Source organism: Elaeis guineensis, chromosome 2 (genome assembly GCF_000442705.2).
Source record: "Elaeis guineensis isolate ETL-2024a chromosome 2, EG11, whole genome shotgun sequence".
In the NCBI taxonomy this organism is placed as follows: domain Eukaryota; kingdom Viridiplantae; phylum Streptophyta; class Magnoliopsida; order Arecales; family Arecaceae; genus Elaeis; species Elaeis guineensis.
In genome coordinates, this window is record NC_025994.2 from 114,615,804 (window position 1) to 114,640,970 (window position 25,167).

General features: G+C 41.9%; 1 protein-coding gene and 1 non-coding gene across 2 annotated transcripts; both read right to left on the reverse strand.

Moving 5' to 3' along the window:
* Positions 1 to 4,503: 4,503 nt before the first annotated feature.
* LOC140855957 (small nucleolar RNA R71) lies at positions 4,504 to 4,610 on the reverse strand. The gene has a single exon (XR_012139399.1). It is a non-coding gene; the product is annotated as a small nucleolar RNA R71 (small nucleolar RNA).
* A 6,369-nt stretch (positions 4,611 to 10,979) lies between these two features.
* Positions 10,980 to 17,219, reverse strand: LOC105035924 (RNA polymerase sigma factor sigC). Its single transcript, XM_010911636.4, has 7 exons — positions 16,961 to 17,219; positions 14,848 to 15,005; positions 14,156 to 14,719; positions 13,837 to 14,067; positions 13,607 to 13,747; positions 13,307 to 13,507; positions 10,980 to 11,690 (listed from the first exon to the last, which is right to left on the reverse strand). The coding sequence occupies exons 1-7, from the start codon at positions 17,196 to 17,198 to the stop codon at positions 11,409 to 11,411; spliced, it is 1,815 nt and encodes a 604-aa protein (XP_010909938.2). The 5' UTR covers positions 17,199 to 17,219; the 3' UTR covers positions 10,980 to 11,408.
* Positions 17,220 to 25,167: the final 7,948 nt, after the last annotated feature.

Genomic DNA, 25,167 nt, shown 5'->3' on the forward strand with positions numbered 1-25,167 from the left:
GGCCATCAAATAACTAAATACAAATTTGAACGACGCTGGAAACCATAGGAAGCTTCAATTGAATGAATTAGAAGAACTTAGAAATGAAGCCTATGAAAATGCAAGGATATACAAGGAACGAACCAAAGCATTTCATGATCAATCAATTATGAGAAAAACTTTCAATATCAGACAAAAGGTGCTCTTATATAACTCTAGATTACATCTGTTTCCAGGAAAGCTTAGGTCTAGATGGACAAGACCATTTTTAGTAAAGGAAGTCTTTTCACACGGAGCTGTTGAGATAGAAAATCCAAGTAATGGTGTTATCTTTAAAGTTAATGGTCAACGATTAAAATCATTCTTAAAATTACCTGTCGAGACTATTGAAGATGCCATGGTTCTTTATGAACCAACTTATTCTGATTAAATTGCTTCGAGGTTTGGTCTGGCTGAAGATATAAAACTTAGCGCTTCTGGGAGGCAACCCAACTTATTTAATTTCTAATGCTTTCTTTATTTTCAGTTTGCTTAGGACAAATAAATTAGATAAACTCCATTGGGGACAATGTCGGTCAAGTTGGGGGGAGAGCTTGAACAAAATCAGGTGTTATCATTTCTTTTTCCTTCCACTATGAGTTATTTCTTGCATTTAATATATTAAAAAAAATTGAAATAAATTAATCTAGAAAAGAAATAAGAGTAAGTTAGAAAGTATTTGCTAATAAATGTAGTGAGTCACGGAGAAGATTAGCTGGTTAGACTCTTGGTGGCCTAGGTCATTTAAAGACTATTAGTACTTCCAATTGCACATGCACACTAACAAGGTTAAGTAGGTGTTAATTGTAAGGTCAATTAAGGATTTGAGTATTATTTAAATTAGATAATTTTTTCTACACTCCAATTGAAGAAATTTGAATTTAAGGAAAGAGCTACCTGCCTGAAATAAAATGAAAAATACAGAGTAAATGTGGATTGCCCTAAGCCTAGTAATCGGGTCTCTTCACCTAAGTCAAGTGTTGAGATTCGCATCAAACGATGGTGGGAAGGCCAGGATGCTCAGCAAAAAAAAAAAAAAAAATAGTGTGAAAGCTACCTTAGTTCTTTGTTTAATCTGGGGTGTATAAAAAATTAATCGAACTAAGTTATGAAAAATGATACAATTGGCCTGTACAAGTTAATACTGAAATACCAAGTTAGTTATCACTCACACAAGTGCTATAAAACTTTAAGTGTACTCTAAGAAAGCTCCTAAGTAGACTGACTACCGATTCTAATTCGAAGCTCATTACTTAGTAATACTAGAAAACTTCTTGAATTTCGATCTTAAATTAATTTGCAAAGGAAGGATCTTTTTGGAATATGATCTTATTTTGGTACATTGCTAAGGGACTAGCAATGATTAAGTTGGGGGGTGTGATTTATGTCACAAATTGACATAAAAAATATCAATTAATATCTAAATTATCTAACTTTATTAAGAAATTGATACTTGTTATTATATTTTGCAGAAGAAGAGGTCATCAATAGAAAGAACAAGGAAAGAAGATTCCAACGGCATAAATTTTATGCAAAACGGAGTTAAATTGACCCAGAAATTGAAGAATGAAGAAAGAAGACTCAATTGGGTCAAATCCGAGTCAAATCAGGTCAAAATTGATCAAAAAATCAATTGATTTGGTGATCTGGTTAGCCGCCTGGTCCACAGCAAAAGGCGCCTGGACCATGGACCCATCGGCGCACCATAAACCAGTCAATCAGCGAGTCTCGGCTCATCGCAACGCATCGTGAGCCCGATCCACGTGCGCGGTCCAGGGCTCATGAGGAGAGAGAAGAAGGTCCGAAGGGCAACCTGGTAACTTCACATCACTCGATGGTCCGATCTTCTCTAATCAAGATCCAACGCTCCACATTTTTGCGCCATCAGACGGCCACCATCGCAGCCGGTCAAGATCCAACCGTAATCAAGGCAATTGCAAGAATCAATAAACACTAGGACAACACGGGATCCTTTTGCAGCACGATCCAACGACAGCGCTTCACCCAGATCATGATCCGACGGCCCAGAATCACTTTCAGCTTGATTTATTAGATGAATTGGGTCCTTTAGATGAAGATCGGACGGCTGAAATAATTTTTAGGGTTTCTTGATGGATTTAAGTACTTTTTGAGCGAGATTTGAGCCCCTAAACCCTCCTAACAGCCCTCTAAAACCTCTTAGTCCCACATCTAAAGTTTTAAAAACCTTATAACCCCCAAATACCTATAAAAAGCCCTCAAAGGCCCTTGAGTAGGGGATTCTTGCCTTCCGATCAAGCTTGTAACCCTAGATAGTGGGGTTTTTAGCTTTCTTCTCAAGCCTCGAGCTTTGAGATTTTTGTAATAAATTTTTTTTATATAAAATCTTATTTTTATGCAATTTTATCTCTTTACATTATGCAATTTATTTTTCTTGCAATTAGGATAGTTTAATTTATGCAATTTAATTTTATGCAATTAGGTTAGTTTAAATTATGCAGTTTAAATTTATACAATTAGGATAGTTTAATTTATGAAATTAGGGTAGTTTATTTTTCTGCATTTAAATTTTACAAGTAGATTTAGATCATGTCTAGCTAAGCATCCCTTCTAGGGTTTGCGATGAAGCTAGATCATGAGTAGGGGTTTTACATAGGGTTCTTTCTTTTTCTTAGGATTTCTTTTTCTTCCTCTTTTGCCAAGAATTTTTGATGAACTACAGTTGGGTCAGAGTCCCTTCATAGTTCATGCTTGATTCAGTGCATAGGAGGAGAAAATCCTAAGGGATCCTAGTTACTACTCCCCTGTAAAGAATCTTGATGGGTTATCGTTGGACCTTAGTCCCTTCATAATCTATGCTTGAGAAAGACAAGAGGAGTAGTCGTTAGAATCAATAAGAAAAATTCTAGGTAGAATTCCCTAATATAGATCTAGTAGATTCAAAAAACCCTAGATCCTTAATCTTATTGTCTTTAGCAAACAACTTTTGATTTTCGATTTTCGTTAAAGCTCGCTTGAGCATAGATTTGAAAATTATTTTTAAACCAAGTCTCTGTGGGATCGACCCGTACTCACTGATCGTGCTACTCTGCACATTGTGCGCTTGCGATTTTATTTACAAATTTTAAGATTTGCACATCAAGTTTTTGGCGCCGTTGTCGGAAATTTGGTATTTTAAATTGTTTTCAAATATTTGTTCTTCGTGCTTTATAACTCTCTTTCTTTTTCTTTTAGGTTTCTAGATTTAGTTGGTGATTGCTGAAAAACTCAGGTACGCTTCTAATTTCTCTTTTATTATTTTTAGTTAATTATTTTTTCTTTTAGACCTAATTATTTGAATTTACTTAATCACAAAAAAAAAAATAAAACAAAAGATATTTCATAATCATGAAGTAAAATATCAAAATAAAAAAAAAAATTTAAATTAAAATCTTTTACATTCTTGGTCATCTTGTTTATTTGCATTTGCATTTTCATAATTAATCTAAGGGCATCAACCCATTAACAAGATAAGGTGGGGATTTCATTACCCTTCCTTAGCCCAAAAATCATCTCCATCATATTGCATTACCTAGACCTTTAATCTTAAAATCAATTAGACGTCAACCTTAAGGAATTCGAGCTCAATAGGACAAGGAACCCTAAGAGTTCTACCAAGTTTGAGTTGTTTGATTAGTTGGTGTCTAGGCAAGTCCCTGAGGGTGGTTTGTTAAATTGGTTCAGTTGCTGGCCTGGCCAACTCGTTTGGTGTCTAGAAAGGCAACAATGAGTGAACCTCCCACCTCTTATACTTACCTGGCTAACTAGTTGATCAATCTCCACTTGGAAGGCTTGAAGGGTCATCTTGGAACAGTTAGGAGCTGTCTAGATTTAGGTTAACCCTAGGATAGATTGAGTTTAATTTATTGTTTCACTTGTTTGAAAAAAAAAATATTAAAATTTAAATTAATTTGGTTACTTTTCTTTAGATTTAGGACTCCTTAGGATCTTCTCTTTAGAACTTTTTCTCTTTCTTTTTGTTATACATAAAAATTTTATAAAAAAAAAATTGTATAAACATCGAGAACCGTACACCTCGTGTGTGGAGAAGAGTGTCGGGTCGTCTAGTTAGAATTGAGTCAATTCCTGTTGTTCCAATGGCTGAACCAATCCAACCCATGACCCTTAAGGATTTGTGTTATCCAGTTGGCTCCATCCAACCATCTTGTATCAGGTTGCCACAATCCACAGCTAATAATTTTGAAATCAAACCTCAAATCATAAATATGCTTCCAAAATTCACAGGATTAGAGGATGCTTATATATTTATTAGAGAATTTGAGGAGGTATGTGCAACCATGAAACTGCAATTAACAGAGGATGAGGTCAAACTTAGATTAATCAACTTTGCCCTTAAGGATAATGCTAAAAAGTGGCTTTATAGTCTGCCAAACCATTCTGTCACTACCTGGGAGGGCTTTGTGAGAATATTTTTGAAAAAATATTTTCCCCCATCATAAAACAGCTAGGATTATGAATGAAATAAATCAATTTTACCAACTAGCTGGTGAATCATTTTGGAAGTACTTTGATCGTTTCAAGAATCTTTTGACCCAATGCCCACACCATGGAATAGAAACTTGGAGACTATGCCAGATCATCTATGAGGGGTTAGATTCAAACTCAAGAACCATGCTAGAGTCCATGTGCCAAGGCCAATTTATGGACAAAGAAACTACTGAAGCTTGGCAATTCTTAGAAGACCTAGCCGAGAAAAATTTACAGTGGAAAACAACTAGGGAACCTGATAAAGCTACACCTTCAAGAGGAGGAATGCATCAAATTCAACCAACCCTAGCATCAGAGGCCAAGATTGCAACCTTAACACATAGATTGGAAGCCTTAGAATTACAGAGACCAGCCAATGTAAATCAAATATCTGCACCCATGTGTAAAGGGTGCAATGCACCAGACCATGTCTTAGAAGAATGTTCCTACTCGAATGAGTGTGCACAGGTGAATGCCACCTATCAAGGACCATTGAACAATCCTTATGCACCCACGTATAACCCAGGTTGGAGGAATCACCCGAATTTCTCATGGTCCCAGAATCCTAATGTAGGTAATCCAAATTTCAATCAGCAAAATCTAAGGTCCAACCCAGTGATGAACAACCCGTCAGGCTTCCATGATAATGACAAGAAAATTACCTCTTTAGAGAAAAGCCTAGAAGCCATGATGAAGACACATACCAGCTTTATGCAAACCACGGGTCAACTCATAAATAATAACACCCAAGCTATAGCCCGTCTGAAAATACAAGTAAGTCAGCTGGCTTCGACCATTAGTAAACGAGAACATGGTAGGTTACCTAGTCAACCTGAGCCAAATCCTAGGAACCAAAATGGTCCACGACCCCAACAAGGAAACCAAGTTAATGGTGTAAATGCTATTCATACCTTAAGATCGAAAAAATAAATAGACAATAAGGTAGTTGCACTTGATGATATAGAGGACTCATCTGCCGAGTCACCTTCTAAAACTACTACCTTTCAACCTCAAGCACCAGAAACTGAAAATTCACCTAGTCCAGTACTTAAAAGTCCTAGAGCTCCTTTTCCAAATAGACTGAAATCCAAAAAATCTGAACATTTAGACAAAATTTTAGAGGTATTTAAACAAGTCCAAGTTAATATTCCTCTTTTAGATATAATCCATCAGGTTCCAACTTATGCCAAATTTTTAAAAGATCTTTGCACTAGGAAAAGGACCACTAATGTACCAAAGAAAGCATTTTTGGCTGCAAGTGTCAGTTCATACCTATATAGCCATGTGCCAATTAAATATAAGGACCCTGGAGCTCCAACAATTTCTTGTGTTATTGGAGAAACCAATATAAAAAAAGTCTTGCTAGATCTAGGAGCTAGTGTGAATATCCTTCCATATTCGGTGTATGAACAACTAGGATTAGAAAAACTTCAACCTACTGGGATCACATTACAGTTAGCCGATAGATCTCTCAGGATCCCTAAGGGAATGGTCGAGGATGTTCTGATAAAGGTTGAAATTTTTATTTTTTCTGTAGATTTTATTATTTTAGAGAATGAGCCAGTTGCGAATCCTAAAGGACATATACCTATCATTTTAGGAAGACCATTATTAGCTACGACCAATGCTGAAATCAATTGTCGAAATGGTCTAATGAAGTTATCCTTTGGAAATATGACCATTGAGCTTAATATTTTTAACTTAGAACAGGAATCCTCTTCTCATGCTGATGTCAATGTAGTCCAAGATGGTATTTATGAATCCATTGATATTAGTGATGATGAAGTCGACCTAGAGTCTAACCCCTGGTTAATCCATGAGTCTGAGGATGTCAATGAAATACTTAAAGAAAATCAGATTAATCAGGAATCGACACTTCCTACTGAACCAATCATTGAGATGGTGAAATCATCACCTAAACCATCGATAGAGGAAGCACCCATTTTAAAACTGAAACCCCTCCCAGAACATCTCAAGTATGCATATCTAGGACCCAAAGAAACTTTGCCTGTAATTATTGCATCAGACCTAGATCCCAAGCAAGAGGAGGAGTTAGTGTCAGTTCTAAAAGCAAATCAAGAAGCAATAGGTTGGACCATAGCAGATATCAAAGGAATAAGCCCTTCTATAGTTCAACATAGAATATACTTAGAGGAAGAGGCTAAACCAACAAGAGAAGCCCAAAGAAGGCTTAATCCAGCTATGAAGGATGTAGTTAAAAAGGAGATTCTGAAACTCTTAGATAGTGAAATAATTTATCCTATTTCTGATAGCTCTTGGGTAAGCCCAGTTCAAGTAGTACCCAAGAAATCTGGGGCAACAGTGGTCCAAAATGATGCAAACGAACTTATCCCAACTAGGACCCAAACGGGATGGAGGGTCTGTATAGACTATAGAAAGTTGAATGCTGCGACAAGGAAAGATCACTTTCCTTTGCCATTTATTGATCAAATATTGGAAAGACTAGCCGGACAAGAGTTTTACTGTTTTCTTGATGGATACTCCGGTTACAACCAGATCCCCATAGCCACTGAAGATTAAGAAAAGACTACATTCACCTGTCCATTTGGTACTTTTGCCTATAGACGAATGCCCTTTGGACTATGTAATGCACCGGCAACCTTCCAGAGATGCATGATCAGCATGTTTTCAGATATGATAGAACGATTTCTAAAAATTTTTATGGATGACTTTTCTGTTTTTGGCCTAACCTTCTCCGAGTGTCTGAATCACCTGCAATTAGTTCTAGAACGATGTAAGGAGAAGCACTTAGTTCTCAACTGGAAAAAATGTCAGTTTATGGTCAAACAGAGAATAGTTCTTGGCCATGTCATTTCTAAAAAGGGGATTGAAGTGGACAAGGCCAAAATAGATCCTATTGCAAGTCTTCCACCATCTAAATCTGTGAAAGAAATACGTTCATTTTTAGGTCATGCTGGATTCTATAGAAGGTTTATTGCCAACTTTAGCAAAGTAGCACGTCCACTGACTAATCTTTTGGCAAAGGATACCAAATTTGAATTTACTCATGAGTGCTTGAAATCTTTTGAATTTCTAAAAAAAGTATTTGTATTAGCTCCAATCATTCATCCTCCTGTCTGGTCTGAACCATTTGAATTAATGTGTGATACGTCCGATCATGTTGTGGGCGCAATCTTAGGTCAATGGATAAATAAGCTGCCTATAGTGATATATTATGCAAGTAAAACCTTAAATGATGTGCAGCTTAACTACACCACAACTGAGAAGGAGTTCCTTGCCGTTGTCTTTGCTTTAGAGAAATTTAGATCTTATTTGGTTGGGACCCACACCATTGTTTACACCGATCACTCAGCCATTAGACATCTCCCAGCAAAGAAGGATGCCAAGGCACGCTTAATCAGATGGATTTTGCTCCTTCAAGAATTTGATCTAGAAATTAGGGATGCCAAGGCACGCAATCCTATCACCGCGTAGCACCTTCAGGATTTCTCCACCAGCTATCGTCCTGTAGCCTCTCGAATCCAGTTTGCTCAGTGAGATAAGATTTCATTTGAAATTGGGTATGTATCGGACCTCCCCCAATCTCCTCATTGCACCATCATGTGTCCTCCAGCTAACCATCCCGATGCCTCTAATCGCACAGCTCGATCTATTCGGCAGATAAACAGTGTCTTCACTATTCTTCATTGAGTCAAATTGCTCCTCTCTACAACATACATGATACGTGCATGCAAAATCTAAAATTCACTGCTTGAAAGAAGTAGATACCTCGTCAGATATCTCCAGGACATCTTCCTCTGAATCACTATTAGCCGTCACTACAGCAGCCATCGTCCGATTTTTTAGTTGAGAACAATCTCTAGCTAAATGCCCCAACTAGTCACACCGGTAACACCTGATCTTGCTCAAGTCCCTCCTGGACTTGGACCGCCCTCGTCGCGATCTCCTGTCGCTCCGTCTACCACCTCCTGCTCCTCCAGAAGCCACCAAGGTTGAACTACCGCCACCTGAGCTTGAAGCTGGGTTCTTCCTACTGAGAATCTCATTCTGGAGTATTACTGCGGTGACCTCATCCATCTTGATGGTGCTCTTCCCCACTAGAAGAGCAGTCACCAAGGACTCATACGAAGGAGGAAACGACGCCAGCAAAATCAGCACCCTGGTCTTCTCCTCAACATTCTCACCAACGCTGAGGAGGTCGGTGAGGATCTTCTGAAAGTGACTCAGATGCTCCTGCATATTATGTCCTTTAGTCATCTGTAGCTAGTAAAACTGCCTCTAGAGGAAAAAAATATTAGTGAGAGATTTTGTCATGTACAACTCCTTGAGCTTCGACCACAGCACTATCGGAGAAGTCTCACTAAGCACATGGATCACCACCTCATCCGCTAGATATATGCGGATGGTACTCACCGTCTGCATCTGAAGCCGTCTCCAATCCTGCACCTCCATGGTAATCGGCTTCTCGTCGCACAAGAGAATATCGATCAACCCTTGCTGGATGAGCACATTTTTCACCCTTGCTTGCCACAAGGAGAAATTGCTCTTTCCATCCAACTTGTTGATCTCCATCTTGATTGTTCCTGTCTTCTCCATCTTCAGTCTTGCTCACCACCACTATAATCTGCGTCCTTGTACTGCCTTGCTCTGATACCACTTGTTGGGTGGATGTCTGGCCAGGATACCACCTCTCAAGATTTTTTCGATACCGCGCGATGCAGCAGGAAGAAAGAAGAAATAAAACATAAAACAATCAAATACGTGAATCAACCAAAAAAGGCTCGCCTCCATGGAGCAGGCAAACTTTACTATGAGGAAAAAAATATTACAATAGGAGATCTTACCCTCAACTCTCGTACATCCAATTTCTCTTTCATAGGAAGTTCTCCCTCACAAAAGCTCTCTCTAGGAAGACCCCCCTTAACTCCTGAAGCGACCACTGTCCAGGAGCCCTGCTCTTTCTCTCCTCAACGTTGCGCGTCTCTCTTTTTTTCTTCATGGGTTCAATCTCCACTGAAGCCCGCGCGTGTCCACGAGATCACCAGCCACCATGCGTGGGTTCTCTCCCATGAAAACCAAGCCACCACACCTCTTCTGTTCACGTTCATAGCTTTTAAAGGCTTTAAACATAACTTAGATTAGGTTTAGGACTCCTAATCAAGCCCAATCAAGCCCATAAAACCCCCTCAGCTATCAGATCGAGACTAGGATCAATCCACACCCTCCGATCATACTTCGATCTATGAAATAGTACCGTGGACCATGAGAAACGCGTGAGAAATACCCATGCGGCCCACAGACCTCTCGGTGCACTGCGCAATCGGGCTCCCAGCGATGCCTGGGCCTGGGCCGGCCCGCGCGTGGGCTTGCGCCGTGTGCCTTGGCCTAAGCCGCGCCTCGCGCGCCTGGGCCTCACCCCGCGCGCCCAGCCCGCGTACTGCACGCGCTGGGCCGTGCCCCACCTCGCGCGGTCGTGCCGCCGCCGCTCCTCTGGCGCACCGCCGGTGGTCCTTCGCTGCTACGAATTTCGTGCCGTCTCCAATCACACATATCTCCTCCGTCCAAGTTCCGTTTGAGGTGATCTTGGTCTCATTGGACTCTGTTTTTCATCGTGGACCTCGCTGTGGGCTCAATGTGGATCGAATCTCGAGACATCAAATTCTAATAGGATTATCCTCTCTCAGTAATCTAGTCCAAATGTTCAATTCGAGGTTCACTGAGATCAGGATCTCTTTCATCAACAAACTCATCCAAGTAGCTCACAGCATTTCCAAATACGCATCTACGCTTTGTTTAACTTGCCGCACTCCTCCACCGTCTTCTTCACCTGCATAAACAAATGTAACAACTTATGAGAAAAAATCCAAATACAGGGCTTGATTAGGAGTAAAACGGTTGGACCATCAACAAATAAGCAACCATATATTACATACAAATTAAATCAGAACTCTTCACTCTCTTTTCTCTCTGATTTAGCTTCATAGTCCCTTTAATGTTTCTCTTTATCAATTAATCAATGATGGAAATTTATCTAGCACACATGCTTACAAATGTAAGAGAAAATGTTTCTCCGTGCATGTCGAAGTTGGGGTGGTAAGGAAATATTACTGTTCAAGTCGGTATTGAAGATATTTTGCAGCGCAGGTACAGCTAAAATGTTTCATAAAAAATAAATAAATAATCATCCAAAAAAAAAAGTGCTGCTGAAAAGTTCCACGGATCCACATATGGCATGCTTGACAACTCAGCATTCAATTCCGGTGCACCGCATCAATTATATTTGAGTGCATCTGATACATGTGGTGGTGGCTATATACATACGAGTCTTCAACAAAGACGCAACCAATGATCTTTTCTTGCTTTCACTGCATATTGTATCTCAGAGAAAGAATAGAAACGGATCAGATAAATAACAGAAACAAGTACATCAATCAACATTGAGAGTGTAGCTAGAAAGAGGTATCAATCATCCATTCATCTATCAAAAGATTTTATTAATAGTTGGAGAATCTGTCAACTAGGTCATACATATGACATTCCAACAACAAATGGTATAGAGAATGGACAAAGTGCATCATAGCCACAAAGGAACTACACTTTCCTCTTGCGATTTCTGTGCACGTAACAGTAGGATGTGTCCCGAGAAAAGCAAACGATCAATATAGCTAGACCATTCTTTCAGTAAATTATCTGAAACATACAAACCCAAAGAATAATAAGACCACTGCTATACATAACCATCCCCCTCTCCCTTTCCAAATCCCCTCCTTCAAGTGTGATCTGTGGAGACCAGTATATGCCAAGTATTATAGCCTCAGTGCAGCACTAAGCGTAGAAGCCGATGACAACAAACAGTACAAACATTGACCAAGAACATTTGAAAGGCTGGTTTTTTGGGAGGACTACAAGTATAGGTAGTGTTTCAGTTCTCTCTGTATCTCCTCCCTTCTTATCTTTGAAAAAGCTGCCTTCTCTATTTTTCTTATCCATTCCTTAGTTACATGGAAAAGCCTTCCAATGTCCTCCAGTGATTTGCATCTGCCATCGTCCAAACCATATCTCAGTACCAGTACCTGCCTCTCTCTGGGATGCAGGGGTTTAAGAACCTCAAAAATGTCCTCCCTCATATGCTGCCCCATGACAATCTCACTAGGAGCTTTAAGTGATGTATCTGGAGTTATTTCCTGCATAATTTTGAAGATAATAATTTGTATTAGGTAGACATTCAATCCAAGAAACACTGGTGTTACTTGCAGTTCACTGGATCATGATCCATTGATATTGTTATATAAAAAGTCTGCTGTTATTTTTTTCTATTTAATATATTTTCTTCAAAATAGCAGTTATGCTCAAAATTAACAGAATGATGTACTTAAGAGAAAGGCAATGAACTGGAAGTGCAAATAATAGCTAGCCTACTTCTTGCAGCTCTCGTATAAGTCTAAACACTGCTTTATGTACTATTAAAATCCAAATTTAGAAAAGAGAATATGAGAACTCAATGTAACTTCTCAACAGCAAGAGCATAAAACACAGACCATGTTATCTAAGTGTTAAAAACATGATGCACATACTATTTCATCTTCTGTGAAATGTTAATATTTACAATGGTTTACAACAGAGTTCACAAATTGGCGTAACTAAATCCTCTTACAGCTTTACAACAAACTTCAGTTCTTCAAGAGTCTGAGAGTATGCTTGCTGCCAAAAGCAAATGTTGTTTTTCAATTTTCAAACTAATGGACAGTAAGATTACTACTCTTTTTCTTTCTTTTTCCCCCTCCCTCAAAATAGATAGACATTGATTGGACCCTGTGAAACAGTAAACTCACTCTAAATAATATTTTTCCAAAGTTCAGGTAATTGTGACTTCATCAAATATCAGATAATTGGAATGATCACACAATTAACAATTGCCTTAATTGATGGAGGACTTGTGGATGGATTGGAGGAATTCTCAGTTGAAGAAGAAACAACATCGGGAGTGGGAAGTTGGTATCAGCTGTCATTACTTTGGGAATATGGCTAGAAAGGATGCAAAAGTGTCCATTGGTTCCAAACAAACTCGCCTACAGATTATCAAGAAAGTGAGAGTGTCATTAAGAGATTGGTTCAGAGTTGCCAATCCGAAATAATAGAAGTTAGTTTTTTAGGACTGGTTAGAAAGATGATGACTGTTTCTGTTTGATTTTGTTTTGAGGCTGGTACTATTCTTTCTACCTTTATATTACGCTGTTTTGTTATCTGTTTTGCTTTTCATCATCTTAATGAAAGCCAGTTTGCCATTTCTTGCCTAAAAAATTGCCCTAACATAAAGATATTGAAACAAGCTTTTACCAAAAAGCAGTGTAGCCCTAGAAATGATTGAAAGTGTGGAAGAATGCATAACACCAAAAGAGTATGTGCAAAATGTGGGTCATGGACGCAGTGTGTATTGCATACATGGAGTACCAACTAACATGAAGATGGGTAGTATAGTGTGCAGTCAAATCTGCTTCCACATGCTTCTGTGTCTATAGTAACAACAATGCATCATGATATATAAACATTGAAACATGTTATTCACTATTTAAATGTGTCTGATGTCATCCACATGCCAAACATGTCCTTTTTGCAAATTGCAAGCAACATATTTGAACTGGAAACAACATCATCCAGGTGACTAAGTTAGAATCATTAAAAAAAACAAATAAGTTTTTCCAAGCAAATTAGATGCATTCAGAGTTTCAGACACAAACCCAGATGGAGACATGAAGGGGAGGGGGGAGGGGGTGGAGAGAGAGAGAGAGAGAGAGAATACCATGATTTTTGTACACCATCCATCTCCAATTCCCTGCTCAATTGAACCTACAGTCCTAGAGCATTTGTTAGCTAATCTAACTTTATCTAATGATAAACCAGTGAACTCTGCTGTCTCTTCATCTCGTGGGTATCTTCCTTCTCTGTTAGACAAGTCTCTTCTAGCTTCCTGGATTCGCTTAATAACTTTTTCCATTCTCACCTACAATAACAAACACAAGGCATCAAGTAAAGCCACATTAGTATTCTGAGAAGCACATATGAAGAACTTAAAGCTTCCAGTGTAAATACGAAGACATACAGGTATCTGGATCCCTTTAGAATGTCTTGCTATTACTGCCAACATTGATTTCCTAATCCAGTATTGAACATAGGTTGAGAACTTGTATCCCCTCTTGTTGTCAAACCTCTCTGCACCATTAAGGACACCCACATTGCCTGCCTGTGGTATGTTGCATGGACTCATAGTCATATTCAAGAATGACAATCCGACTTCATCATTAACAAAAGGATAAAGGTGCACTTCTGAACCTGAAGTAGATCATCAAAGGCAATTCCCATTCCCCTATATTTCCTTGCGACAAACATGACTAAGGAGCGGGTACTTTTTATGAGTTTATCCCTACAGTACCAACCAAACTGCAAACGCTGATACAGGGTCTTCTGATCAATCCCAGCTGCTTCTGCCCACCTGGCGTAACTGGCTGGTTGCCCAATTTCCTCTTCCAGTTTTATGCGGGTTCTTTCGAGGTTTGCAACTTCCTATACATTTGCAATTAAATTGATTTATTAATTCTTCTTCAAGCACTACAGAGAGAAGATATTCAAATCCATGCAGAACAAATATTACCTTAACTCCCCTTGACATTTCTGATTCATTTCTAGCTATTAGGACCCTTCTTTTTCTTGATTCTGAAGAATTGTTCAACTTGCCTAAACCAGTTGGAAGTGAAAACATTTTGCAATTTTTTTTGGAGGAATCTGACAGAGCAGACATCTCAGAAGCTCTTTCCAAGGCTCTTCTTCTTCTTCTTAATTTCCTCTCTTTTTTCTTCCCAGAATGGACAATTATATTATGCTTTTGCTCACCCAAAGGGAACTCTAAGGAGCAGCCTCCAGAATGCTTACTATGTAGGGAATTTGAATTATCTGCAGTTGGTGCCATAAGTGTCCTAGAGAGACATGCATGAAATAATTTCAGAGCTCCAAGCCTTCGTATATGTACCAGTATATCTCTCTGCAGCCTTACCAAATCTGTTCCAGCAAAGACATCTTCTATCCTCTCAAGGTTTTCCATTAATAAGCTATACTGCAAGGAGCTGCTTGCTTTTAGCCTTGCATTATAAGAAGATGAATCCTCCTCTATCATGTTAATGGGTCTATTTTCTTTGAGTAACTTCTTATCGATGTTTACCTGAAACATAAAAAAACAAGACCATTTATGGAATTTCTTGCTAAAAAAAGAGGAATAAGACTTTACAAAAGCAAGAATTTTCTGATGTGACCATTCAGGAACAGACAGATATTGATTCTGTTCTTCACCTTGCATGCATCAGCGGACATATTCTCGATGCTTTGTGGTGCTTCAAATGAGCATACATACGCTTTTAAAGTATCTCTATGCAGTAGTTCAACTCTCTCTGTAAAAAGACGTTGGGATGATACCTTTCCCAGTTCAAAGGAAACCTCTCTGACTCTGACTGTAAGAAATGAACTACAGTAGTCAGTACTGCAAATTAGAAATATGTAATAGGAACTTACCCATGAACTAAAACAGAATGCAATGCATGTTTCAACATAGCTTTAAGTCCAATAAATCATCCATATTAAAATGAGAACATCTATTTCAATAATTATTATCAATACCAAAAGAGGTGAAACATGATCTGGTTTATCATTCCACCATATGAATCAATTCTTTATCACCCTATCAAAGTTATGACATGGCTTCAATTGTCAATCTAAGGACTGGGTTACAGACTGATCCAGGATAGCCAATTAAGCTGAGATGCCACAAATTCAGGAAAATCCAAACCATGAATCAAATGATACAGAATTGAATCGGCAGGTGGGCCACTTTATGAGGTTCATGTGCACTGACCTGCTTCATACCAAGTGCATCATGCACCTTGGATATCTATCATGTTTCTGATGACGTATCCATTTACTTAAATGAATACTAACCAATGGAAAGTCGTAGCATAACATGGTCGCCATGAGGAGTACCGAGCAGTGCAAGAATTTAGCTGAAGCAGTAGTCTTCTAACATGAATTCCTACCTTCAGAATTTCACCGCAAAGATAAGGACTCAAGAGCTCTTTAATAAAGAAAACAAGAAATTCAAACATCAAGTAAATGGAATATCTTAGATTTCCCATATGATAGAGTGGCTAATCCTCCTGGTTTCCCAGACTTATTGACCCCAAATACTGCAAATAAATTTATCCCCTAAACATGTTGTATTAGAAGACTGCCGAACAGCTTACTTTCCAGCTTGTGATAAGTAACATCTTCCAGTCAACCACCTAAACACAATCCTGTCTATTGAATAATCCACTATTTCCAATCTGTTATTTTTGGATTGCTGGTTCATTTTTTCGTAACCTGAGACATTCTTGTATTATGAGCCCTCCTAACCATCCCAACTTATATATCAGTTACCATTTGCTATAATAACCATGATCCAACCCTAGCAATTGAGACCATAGCAAACTCTCATCTGATATAAGATCTACCTCAAATGCTTCTTCATGCAAACACTTGAACTATAAACAATTCTTTCCGCTAAATTTAACAAAAGATGAAAAGAAAAACCAAGGGCAGCAAAGAAGAACTTATTCACAACTGCGGATCCTTTTTCATTCTAAGTAATTCTAAAACAGACAATACTGTGAGGTAAATATACACCCCCACCACTCATCTTTAAGCTTATTATACCACTATACTAATTCTCTTGTATTGACTTTTCAAAATTGTATAACCGTAGGACTCAAACTTTTGCATATCAAGTATGAGAATCCTCATTACGCAGTCTCCGAGCTTAAAAGCAACACTAGCTGGGGTATTATTAATCCGACATCAGCTCAATTTATGTATGTTTCATCATGCACTGACAAAACTAATAGTTCAAACCAAACAAAGAATGTTTAATTCACTTATAGAACAAGATTAACAGTTCTCTTCACCTCAAACTAGAATAGCTAGCAATCTAAGATATTTTCCATTGATAAACTCCCATACAACCAACTTAAGTTTCCATGTATATGCATACTATATTAACGGAATGTGCAAAAACCATTAATTCATCAAACCAACTCAAACATTTTTGTTGCAACTGAGAAAAATTTCGTGCCAAATTCAAGCACACAAACTTTACACTTCCTGAAGTTGGCGACTCAAACACATGATTCTGTTGTCATAATCAGATCGTAACTACATTAAAACGGAATATTAGCATCCAATCCTGTCCCTAGAGGGTTACATACACACAAAAAGAGAGAGAGGTTCTATAAAGAAAATAAAGCAGATACCCAGAAACTAGCACCGTGGAGAGGCGAACCCTCAATAAACAAATAAAGATCGCAAGAAGATAACCAATAACCAATACAAACCAATACAGAGAAGAGAAGTTAACTAGTAGGCATCGTGGACTCACAAAAAGATGGGGGAGGGTGGTGGTGGTCAAGAAGCCGGGCGCATGGATTGGTGGCGAGAGGAGATTGGATGGGAAAAGCCCACCTCTTCGACGCCACCATGAAGCCAAACCCCATCTGCCTTAAACCAAAAATAAGGCCCTCGGGTGGCGGAGGTGGGAGGATAACATTAGAAATAAAAGAAGGGAATGGAGGTGAAGATAGAATGGGGAGGTCACCACTCAACCACCGGTTTCCCATCCCCAAAACAGAGGCTCACCTTTTTTTCCAGCTTTCCCCAGCCCTCGTCGTACAACATCGAAATATCTCGTCCCTGGCTGGCCCAAAAGGCGGGCGACCCAACACGATCCTAGCCTTGTGGGTCTATGCGGCTCCAGGCTTTGGACCCTTTTGTGAAATAGAGTTGGACCACCATGGGCTTTCACTTAAATTTCCGGTCCTGTACCCAGCCGAATGCCTTTATTTTTTAATTTTTATAGGTTGGAAGAATTATACGATACTAAAGTGGATACATTCAAAGAAAACAAAAAATAACATATCATGCATCTTGGAATAGCAGAATAATCGGTCCAAATCTAATCTCCAATATGCTTAATAAGAAATTCTTTTTGCACCACAGGCGGTGCAGCTCAGCGCACACCGCCCGCAGTGATTGGTCGGCGCATGGGTTCGAAAATTGGCTCTGAAAATTTTTTTATTTTTTTCAAACCTATGCACCGGCCAATCACCACGGGCAGTGCGCCCGAGTGGCACTGCCACCGCACTGCCCACAGTGTAGAAAGAATTTCTCATGCTTCACAATAAAAGACACGATCTAATTTGTAGCTCTATTTTGTTGGAGATGTCTGACCAGGACATCATATCCACAGGACCTTTTCAATAGTATGCGTCGTAACAGGAAGAAAGAAAAAATAAAATAAAAATACGTGGATCAGCTAAAAGACTCATTTCTATGGGGCATGCAAGCTTCACTATGAAAAAAGAAAAAATTACAAGAGGAGATAGACCATCAACCCTCGTACACCCAATCTTTCCCTCACAAGAAGCTCTTCCTCACAAAAACTCTCTCTCCCCTCTGAACTCCTGAAACGACCGTTCTCTGCTGCCCGATAGTCTGCCTAAAGCACCCTGCTCCTGCACTTTGTCAGTGCCTCTTAGTCTGTTGCTGCGGTTCTCTGCCAAACAACCAAAGCCACCGTGCCACGCTCTGTTCTCTCTATTCTGTCAACAGGGGCATTTATAGTCTCAGATCGAGCTCAATCCCGACTCCAAAGCGAATCAGACTTTATAACAGCACCAAACAACTTCCTGAACCATCATATCAAGATCGGCAACACTCCAAGCCATCGGATCGTGCAAAATTGGAGTCTTCGATCCACCGAAATCCCCATGGACCATGAGAAATCAAAGGAAAATACCGTCGGTCCATCGTGGACTGTGCGAAACCAAGGGGAAACACCCACTTGGTCCATGAGGGTCCCCATGGATTGCCGGTCCATGCACCACGTGTGGGCTGTTATGATCCAGGTGGTGTGCCCAAGGCCCAGGGGACCAAGGCTAAGGCCAAGGTCCATCATTCATGAGGGTTTCATGGAGACTCTAGGGCTAGTTGGGCCCCAGGTTGAAAGGCTGTGGGCCTTTCGGGTTCTTGAGGTCTAGGTTATGTGGGCCTCAAGGGACCAACTCTTTATGGGCCAGGTCTGGGCCCAGGAGAGGTGAGATTAGGTCGAGTTATGGGTGTATATGGGCTTGGGTTAACCTAATCTCTCATAGAGTTGGTCAAGGAAGTTTTGGGTTTGGGTCACTTGACCCGGTGTTTATATATACATGTACTTGTATAGGTTTAATCAAGCCAAGTAATAGAAGACTCTTTCTCCCAAGTCTCTCTCTCTCTTCTCCCTCTCTCTCCAGCAATTCTCCATGCCCCAAGAGCAAGAAACCCTAGGGTTTCTTGCCGCCAGTCCATAAAAGGAAAGAGAAGAAGGGGAGGCGCTAGCCCCTTCCCCCTTGCAGCCGCCTACCAGATCTGCTCTCTCCCTCTTGCAGGTGCCCAAACACCAGGTTCAGGATCTGAAATCTCTTGAGAAGAGATTGGTACAAGTCCCTCTCAGATCTGGAGTTGATATGAGGTCGTTTGAGGCGTGGGTGAGATCTCCATCAACAGATCTACAAGAAAGGCTGCAGCAGGACAGATCTACAAGGTCTGTCTCCATCTATCTTCTTCCCTATCTAGAATATCCCGATTTGAGATCTACGAATTGGAGGACCTCGGTCCAGGTTTGATCTGGTTAGGTACCAGATCTTAGATTTTTTAGAGGTAGTTTCAGAGGCGTTCTTCATCTGGAACAAAAGGCTGACGAAGAAGACAGCAACCAGGCTGATTTCGTCAAGGGCCTTGGATCGTGTCCAGACGACTCTAGATCTATTCGTTGCTGGTTCCGCTGCACCCAAGGTCTATGGGAGGAGCCGAGATCGTGCTCCAATAGTTGGTATCAGAGCCACGGTGGCGAGGAAGCGGTTCCAAGTGCGAGAAGTTGAAGATCCCAAGTGCTGAAAATTTTCAGCAAGGTACCATCAAGGTATATTCTACACTTCTTGAATTTATATTGCTTGTTTGGCTTGGATCTAGTCATGGGCAGCAATATGAAGGTCGATTTTGAGAAGTTTGATGGCAAGGAGAATTTTTTCATATGAAAAATCCGGGTGGAGGATCTTCTGGTGCAAGCAGATCTGGATCAGGCTTTAGATGAGAAGCCTGAGGGAATGACAGATAGACAGTGGGCATCATTGGAGAAGAAAGCATGCTCGGTGATCAGAGGATGTTTGGCGGATGCGGCGTTGTATTCGGTGATGGAAGAAAAGATCCCGAAGGGCCTTTGGTCGAAGTTGCACATCATGTACATGGGAAAGAATATGTGCAACAAGCTGATGCTGAAGAAGAAGTTGTACAATCTTCAGATGCAGGAGGGATCTGATGTGATTGGCCACATTCAAAGGTTCGACCAGTTGTGCACGGAGTTAGTGAATATCAGGGTGAAGCTGGATGAGGAGGACAAGTCCCTGTTGCTTTTGTGTTTGCTGCCCGGATCATATGATTCTTTGGTGACTACACTGCTCCACGGCAAGGAGACTCTAGAGTATGAGGACATGGTCTCGGTGCTGAGGTCGAATGAGCAGAGAAAAAAGTTGACCAGAGATTGGGCTCCCCAGGAGGGTTTGGCAGTAGGGGAGAGGACAGGTAAAGGCAGAGGCAGAAGCAAGTCCAGGGGGCGGTCCAAGTCCAGGAAGGCAAAGAAAGAGGTGAAATGCTTCAAGTGCAATGAGTTCGGGCACTTCAAGCGAGAATGTCCACTATGGAAGAGCAAGAAGGGAGAAAGAAGTGGCTCAGAATCAGTGAGTGCAGTTGCTGGGCAGCAAGTGGAGGATGATCTACTTGTGGTATCAGATGGTCACAGGCATTACACAGAGGAGTGGACACTAGACTCTGCGTGCTCACATCACTACACACCACACAGGTCTTGGTTTGCGACATACACCAAGACAGATGAGGGATCAGTGACTCTAGGCGACAATCATCCTTGCGAGGTGGTTGGGATAGGGACAGTCAGGGTGAGGATGTTTGATGGGATTGTGAGGACATTGACAAATGTAAAGCACGTCCCGGAGCTGGAAAAGAATCTAGTGTCACTAGGCTACTTGGAGCGCAGTAGATACAGCTCAGCAGTAGGGCTAGAAGCGGAGTACTGAACATCTCCAATGGAGCTATGGTGGTGATGAGAGGCAGGAGGTTGGACAATAACCTCTATCACATGGAGGGATCTATGGTGACCGGAGAGTCTGATGCAGCAGCTGCAGCACAGGACCAGGAGGGGACTTACAGGATGTGGCACTACCGCCTAGGCCACATGGGTGACAGGGGGCTGAGGGAGTTGAGCAGGAGAGGACTCATTTCTGATCTGGAGGATGGTGCTACAAGGGAGATCTGTGAGCCTTGCCAGATGGGAAAGCAGAGGAGAGTTCAGTTCAAATCAGTACAGCCCACAGTGCAGCCCCTCTGGAGTTAGTACACATAGATGTGTGGGGACCAGCCCCAGTTTTAGCTAGGAATGGGGCCAGATACTTCATGACCCTGATTGATGATTTCTCAAGAAAATTCTGGATTTACTTCATGAGAGAGAAGTCAGAGGTCTCCACCAAGTTCAAGATCTAGAGAGCGGAGGTGGAGAAGGAGCAGGGGAGAAGCGTGAAGTGTCTGAGGTCAGACAATGGCGGGGAGTACACCAGCAGAGAGTTTCAGGACTACTGTGAGGAGTGTGGGATCAGAAGATACTTCTCAGTTAGGGGGACTTCACAGCAGAATGGGGTGGCCGAGAGGATGAACAGAACACTTTTGAAAAAGGCACGATGCATGAGGCTACAGGCAGGGCTTCCAAAGGAGTTCTGGGTTGACACAGTTGACGCAGCGGGTTACTTGGTCAATCGATCACCTCACACCAGGTTGGATGGCAGGCTTCCAGAGGTGTGGTTTGGGAGGACAGTTGGGCTGGGCCATCTACGGATATTTGGGTGCACGGCCTATGTGCATATTGGAGCTGGTGAGCGGAGCAAGCTAGACACCAGATCACGCAAGGAGGTGTTTCTAGGCTATCCGTGAGGAGTCAAGGGATACAGGCTGTGGGATCCCTTGGAAAAGAAGGTCATCATTAGTCGAGATGTGATTTTTGATGAGGAGTCAGTCCTACGGAGGCGAGCAGGCATGGAGGAGCAGCAGGAGCAGGAGGAGGTCCAGCAGGGCACTGCTGGACAGCTTACCTCTTTGATTTTGCCTCTTGCAGGTACTACTAGAGGACATGACATTCAGGTAGAGAACCTACCTAAGGTGTCTCCACAGGTGGAAAGGACTCAGACGGATGATCGAGGCAGAGAGGTCCAGCAGGAGCGAGTCGGATCGAGGACTGATATCGGTGTTGCCCTACACAAGCCCAAGAGGACCATCAGGCAACCGGACCGATATGACTTTGAGGAGACGCTGTCATATGCCCTGGTGATAGCGAATGGAGACCCATATACATATCAGGAGGCTATTGAGAGCCAAGATAGAGAGCGGTGGGTCCAGGCAATGTCCGAGGAGATGCAGTCTCTCTACAAGAACCAGACGTGGCGATTGGTGCAGTTGCCACAGGGGAAGAGGCCCATTGGTTGCAAATGGGTCTACAGTCGCAAGGATAGAGTAGAGCTGGTTGAGGCTTTGGAACATCAAGGTGGAGATTGTTATGATCCAGGTGGTGTGCCCAAGGCCCAGGGGACCAAGGCTAAGGTCAAGGTCCATCATTCATGAGGGCTTCATGGAGACTCTAGGGCTAGTTGGGCCCTAGGTTGAAAGGCTGTGGGCCTTTCGGGTTCTTGAGGTCTAGGTTATGTGGGCCTCAAGGGACCAACTCTTTATGGGTCAGGTCTGGGCCCAAGAGAGGTGAGATTAGGTTGAGTCATGGGTGTACATGGGCTTGGGTTAACCTAATCTCTCATAGAGTTGGTCAAGGGAGTTTTGGGTTTGGGTCACTTGATCTGGTGTTTATATATACATGTACTTGTATAGGTTTAATCGAACCAAGTAATAGAAGACTCTTTCTCCCAAGTCTCTCTCTCTCTTATCCCTCTCTCTCCAGTAATTCTCCATGCCCCAGGAGCAAGAAACCCTAGGGTTTCTTGCTGCCAGTCCATAAAAGGAAAGAGAAGAAGGGGAGGTGCTAGCCCCTTCCCCCTTGCAGCCGCCTACCAGATCTGCTCTCCCCCTCTTGCAGGTGCCCAAATATCAGGTCCAGGACTTGAAATCTCTTGAGAAGAGATTGGTACAAGTCTCTCTCAGATCTAGAGTTGATCTGAGGTCGTTTGAGGCATGGGTGAGATCTTCATCAACAGATCTACAAGAAAGGCTGCAGCAGGACAGATCTGCAAGGTCTGTCTCCATCTATCTTCTTCCCTATCTAGAACATCTCGATTTGAGATCTACAAATTGGAGGACTTCGGTCCAGGTCTGATCTGGTTGGGTACCAGATCTTGGATTTTTTAGAGGTAGTTTCAGAGGCGTTCTTCATCTGGAACGAAAGGCTAACGAAGAAGACAGCAACCAGATTGATTTCGTCAAGGGCCTTGGATCGTGTCCAGACGACTCCAGATCTATTCATTGCTGGTTCCGCTGCACCCAAGGTCTGTGGGAGGAGCCAGGATTGTGCTCCAACATGGGCCACATGGGAAAATCGTGCGGGCCGCGCCTGGGAGCGTGCCCTCCTGGGCCTGGGCTACGCCTGCGCACGCGCCCTCCCGAGCCTGTGTTGTGCACCGTGCACGCCCGTGCATCTGCACGCTGGTCCGCTTGTCGCCGTGCACGATTGCGCAGCCACAGCCTTCGCCGGCCCATCGCTGACTGGTCACCGGCCTCCGTCGCTCTAATTTTCATACCATCTTCTATCGAGTGTATCTTCTTCATTCAATCTTCGTTTGGACTGATCTTGAGCTTGTTGGACTCCGTTCGTCATCGCAGATCTTACTGTAGGCTTAGTATGGACCGAATCTCGAGATATCAAATCTTAACAATCTCCACCTCGACTCGACATTCGGCCTCTTCCTAACTCTAAGAGCTTCTAGATCTCTTCGCTCTCATACCCTGGGCAATCGTCTACTGATCATAAATGGACTGACATGAGAGTCGAGCCAGGCCGCTCGATCCTATCTCCATCGTATGCTGTGCTCCTCTTGACTTGAGACCTATTCGAGATATCATTCTGCAGCAATAGAAATCTTACCCTGCAGTATCACCTTTCATCCTCCCGAGTCTCGCATCTTATGTCCGATCCACCTCCACCTGAAGCTCCATCTTGCTCTGGGCTCTTCCTAGCTCCTGAAGCTTCACCTCACACTGGACTTTTCGTCAGAAAATAATATCCTTTCATCTTTTTTTTTCTTCAAAATAATCTTATCTCCGCACAATACCTTCAAGATTTCTCCACCAGCCACTATCCTGTAGCTTCTCGAATCCAGTCTTCTTAGTGAGATAAGATTCCGTCTGAAATCGAATATGTATCGGACCTCTCCCAATCTCCTCACTGCACCATCATGTGTCCTCTAGTTGACCGTCTTGATACCTCTGATCTTATAGCTCGATCCATTTGATGGATAAATAGTATCCTCACTGCTCTCCAAGGAGTCAAACTGTTCCTCTCTGTAACATACATGATAGATGCATACAAAATCTAAAATTTACTGCTGGAAAGAAGTAGATACCTCGTCAAATATCTCCAGAACGTCACCCTCTGACTTGCTACTGGCCGTCACTATAGTAGCTCTCATCTGATCTTTGAGTTGAGAGCAATCTCTGGCTAGATGTCCCAATTCGTCACACTGATAACATCTGGTCTTGCTCAAGTCCCTCGTTCTGGACTTGAACTGTCCTCATCGTGATCTCCTGTCGCTCCATCTATCGCCTCATACTCCTTCGAAACCACCAAACCTGAGTTGCCACCACTTGAGCTTGAAGCTGGGTTCTCTCTCCTAAAAATCTCATTCTAAAAAATCGCTGCGATGATCTCATCCATCTTAATGGTGCTCTTTCTCACTAGAAGAGTAGTCACCAAAGACTTATACGAAGGAAGAAGTGACGCTAGCAAGACCAGCACCCTGGTCTTTTCCTCAATTTTTTCACCAATACTGAGGAGGTCAATGAGAATCTTCTGGAAGTGGCTGAGATGCTCCTGCACGCTCTATCTCTCAGTCATCCACAGCTGATAGAACTACCTCTAGATGAAGAAGGTGTTGTGAAAGACTTCATCATGTATAACTTCTTGAGTTTTACCCACAGCACCATCGAGAAAGTTTCGTCAAGCATATGGATCACCACCTCATCTGCTAGATACAAGCGGATCATATACCGCTTGTATCTGGAGTCATCTCCAATCCTGCACTTCCATGGTAGTCAGCTTCTCCTCACACAAGAGAGCATCGATCAATTTTTGCTGGATGAGCACGTCCTTCACCCTTGCCTGCCACAAGAAAAAATTACTCTTTCCATCAAATCTGTTGATGTCTATCTTGATTGATCCTGTCTTCTCTGTCTTCAATCTTGCTCACCACTGCCGCAATCTGTGTTCTAGTACTGCCTTGCTTTGATATCATTTGTTCAGGATGTCTAGTCAGGATTCCACCTCCACAAGAC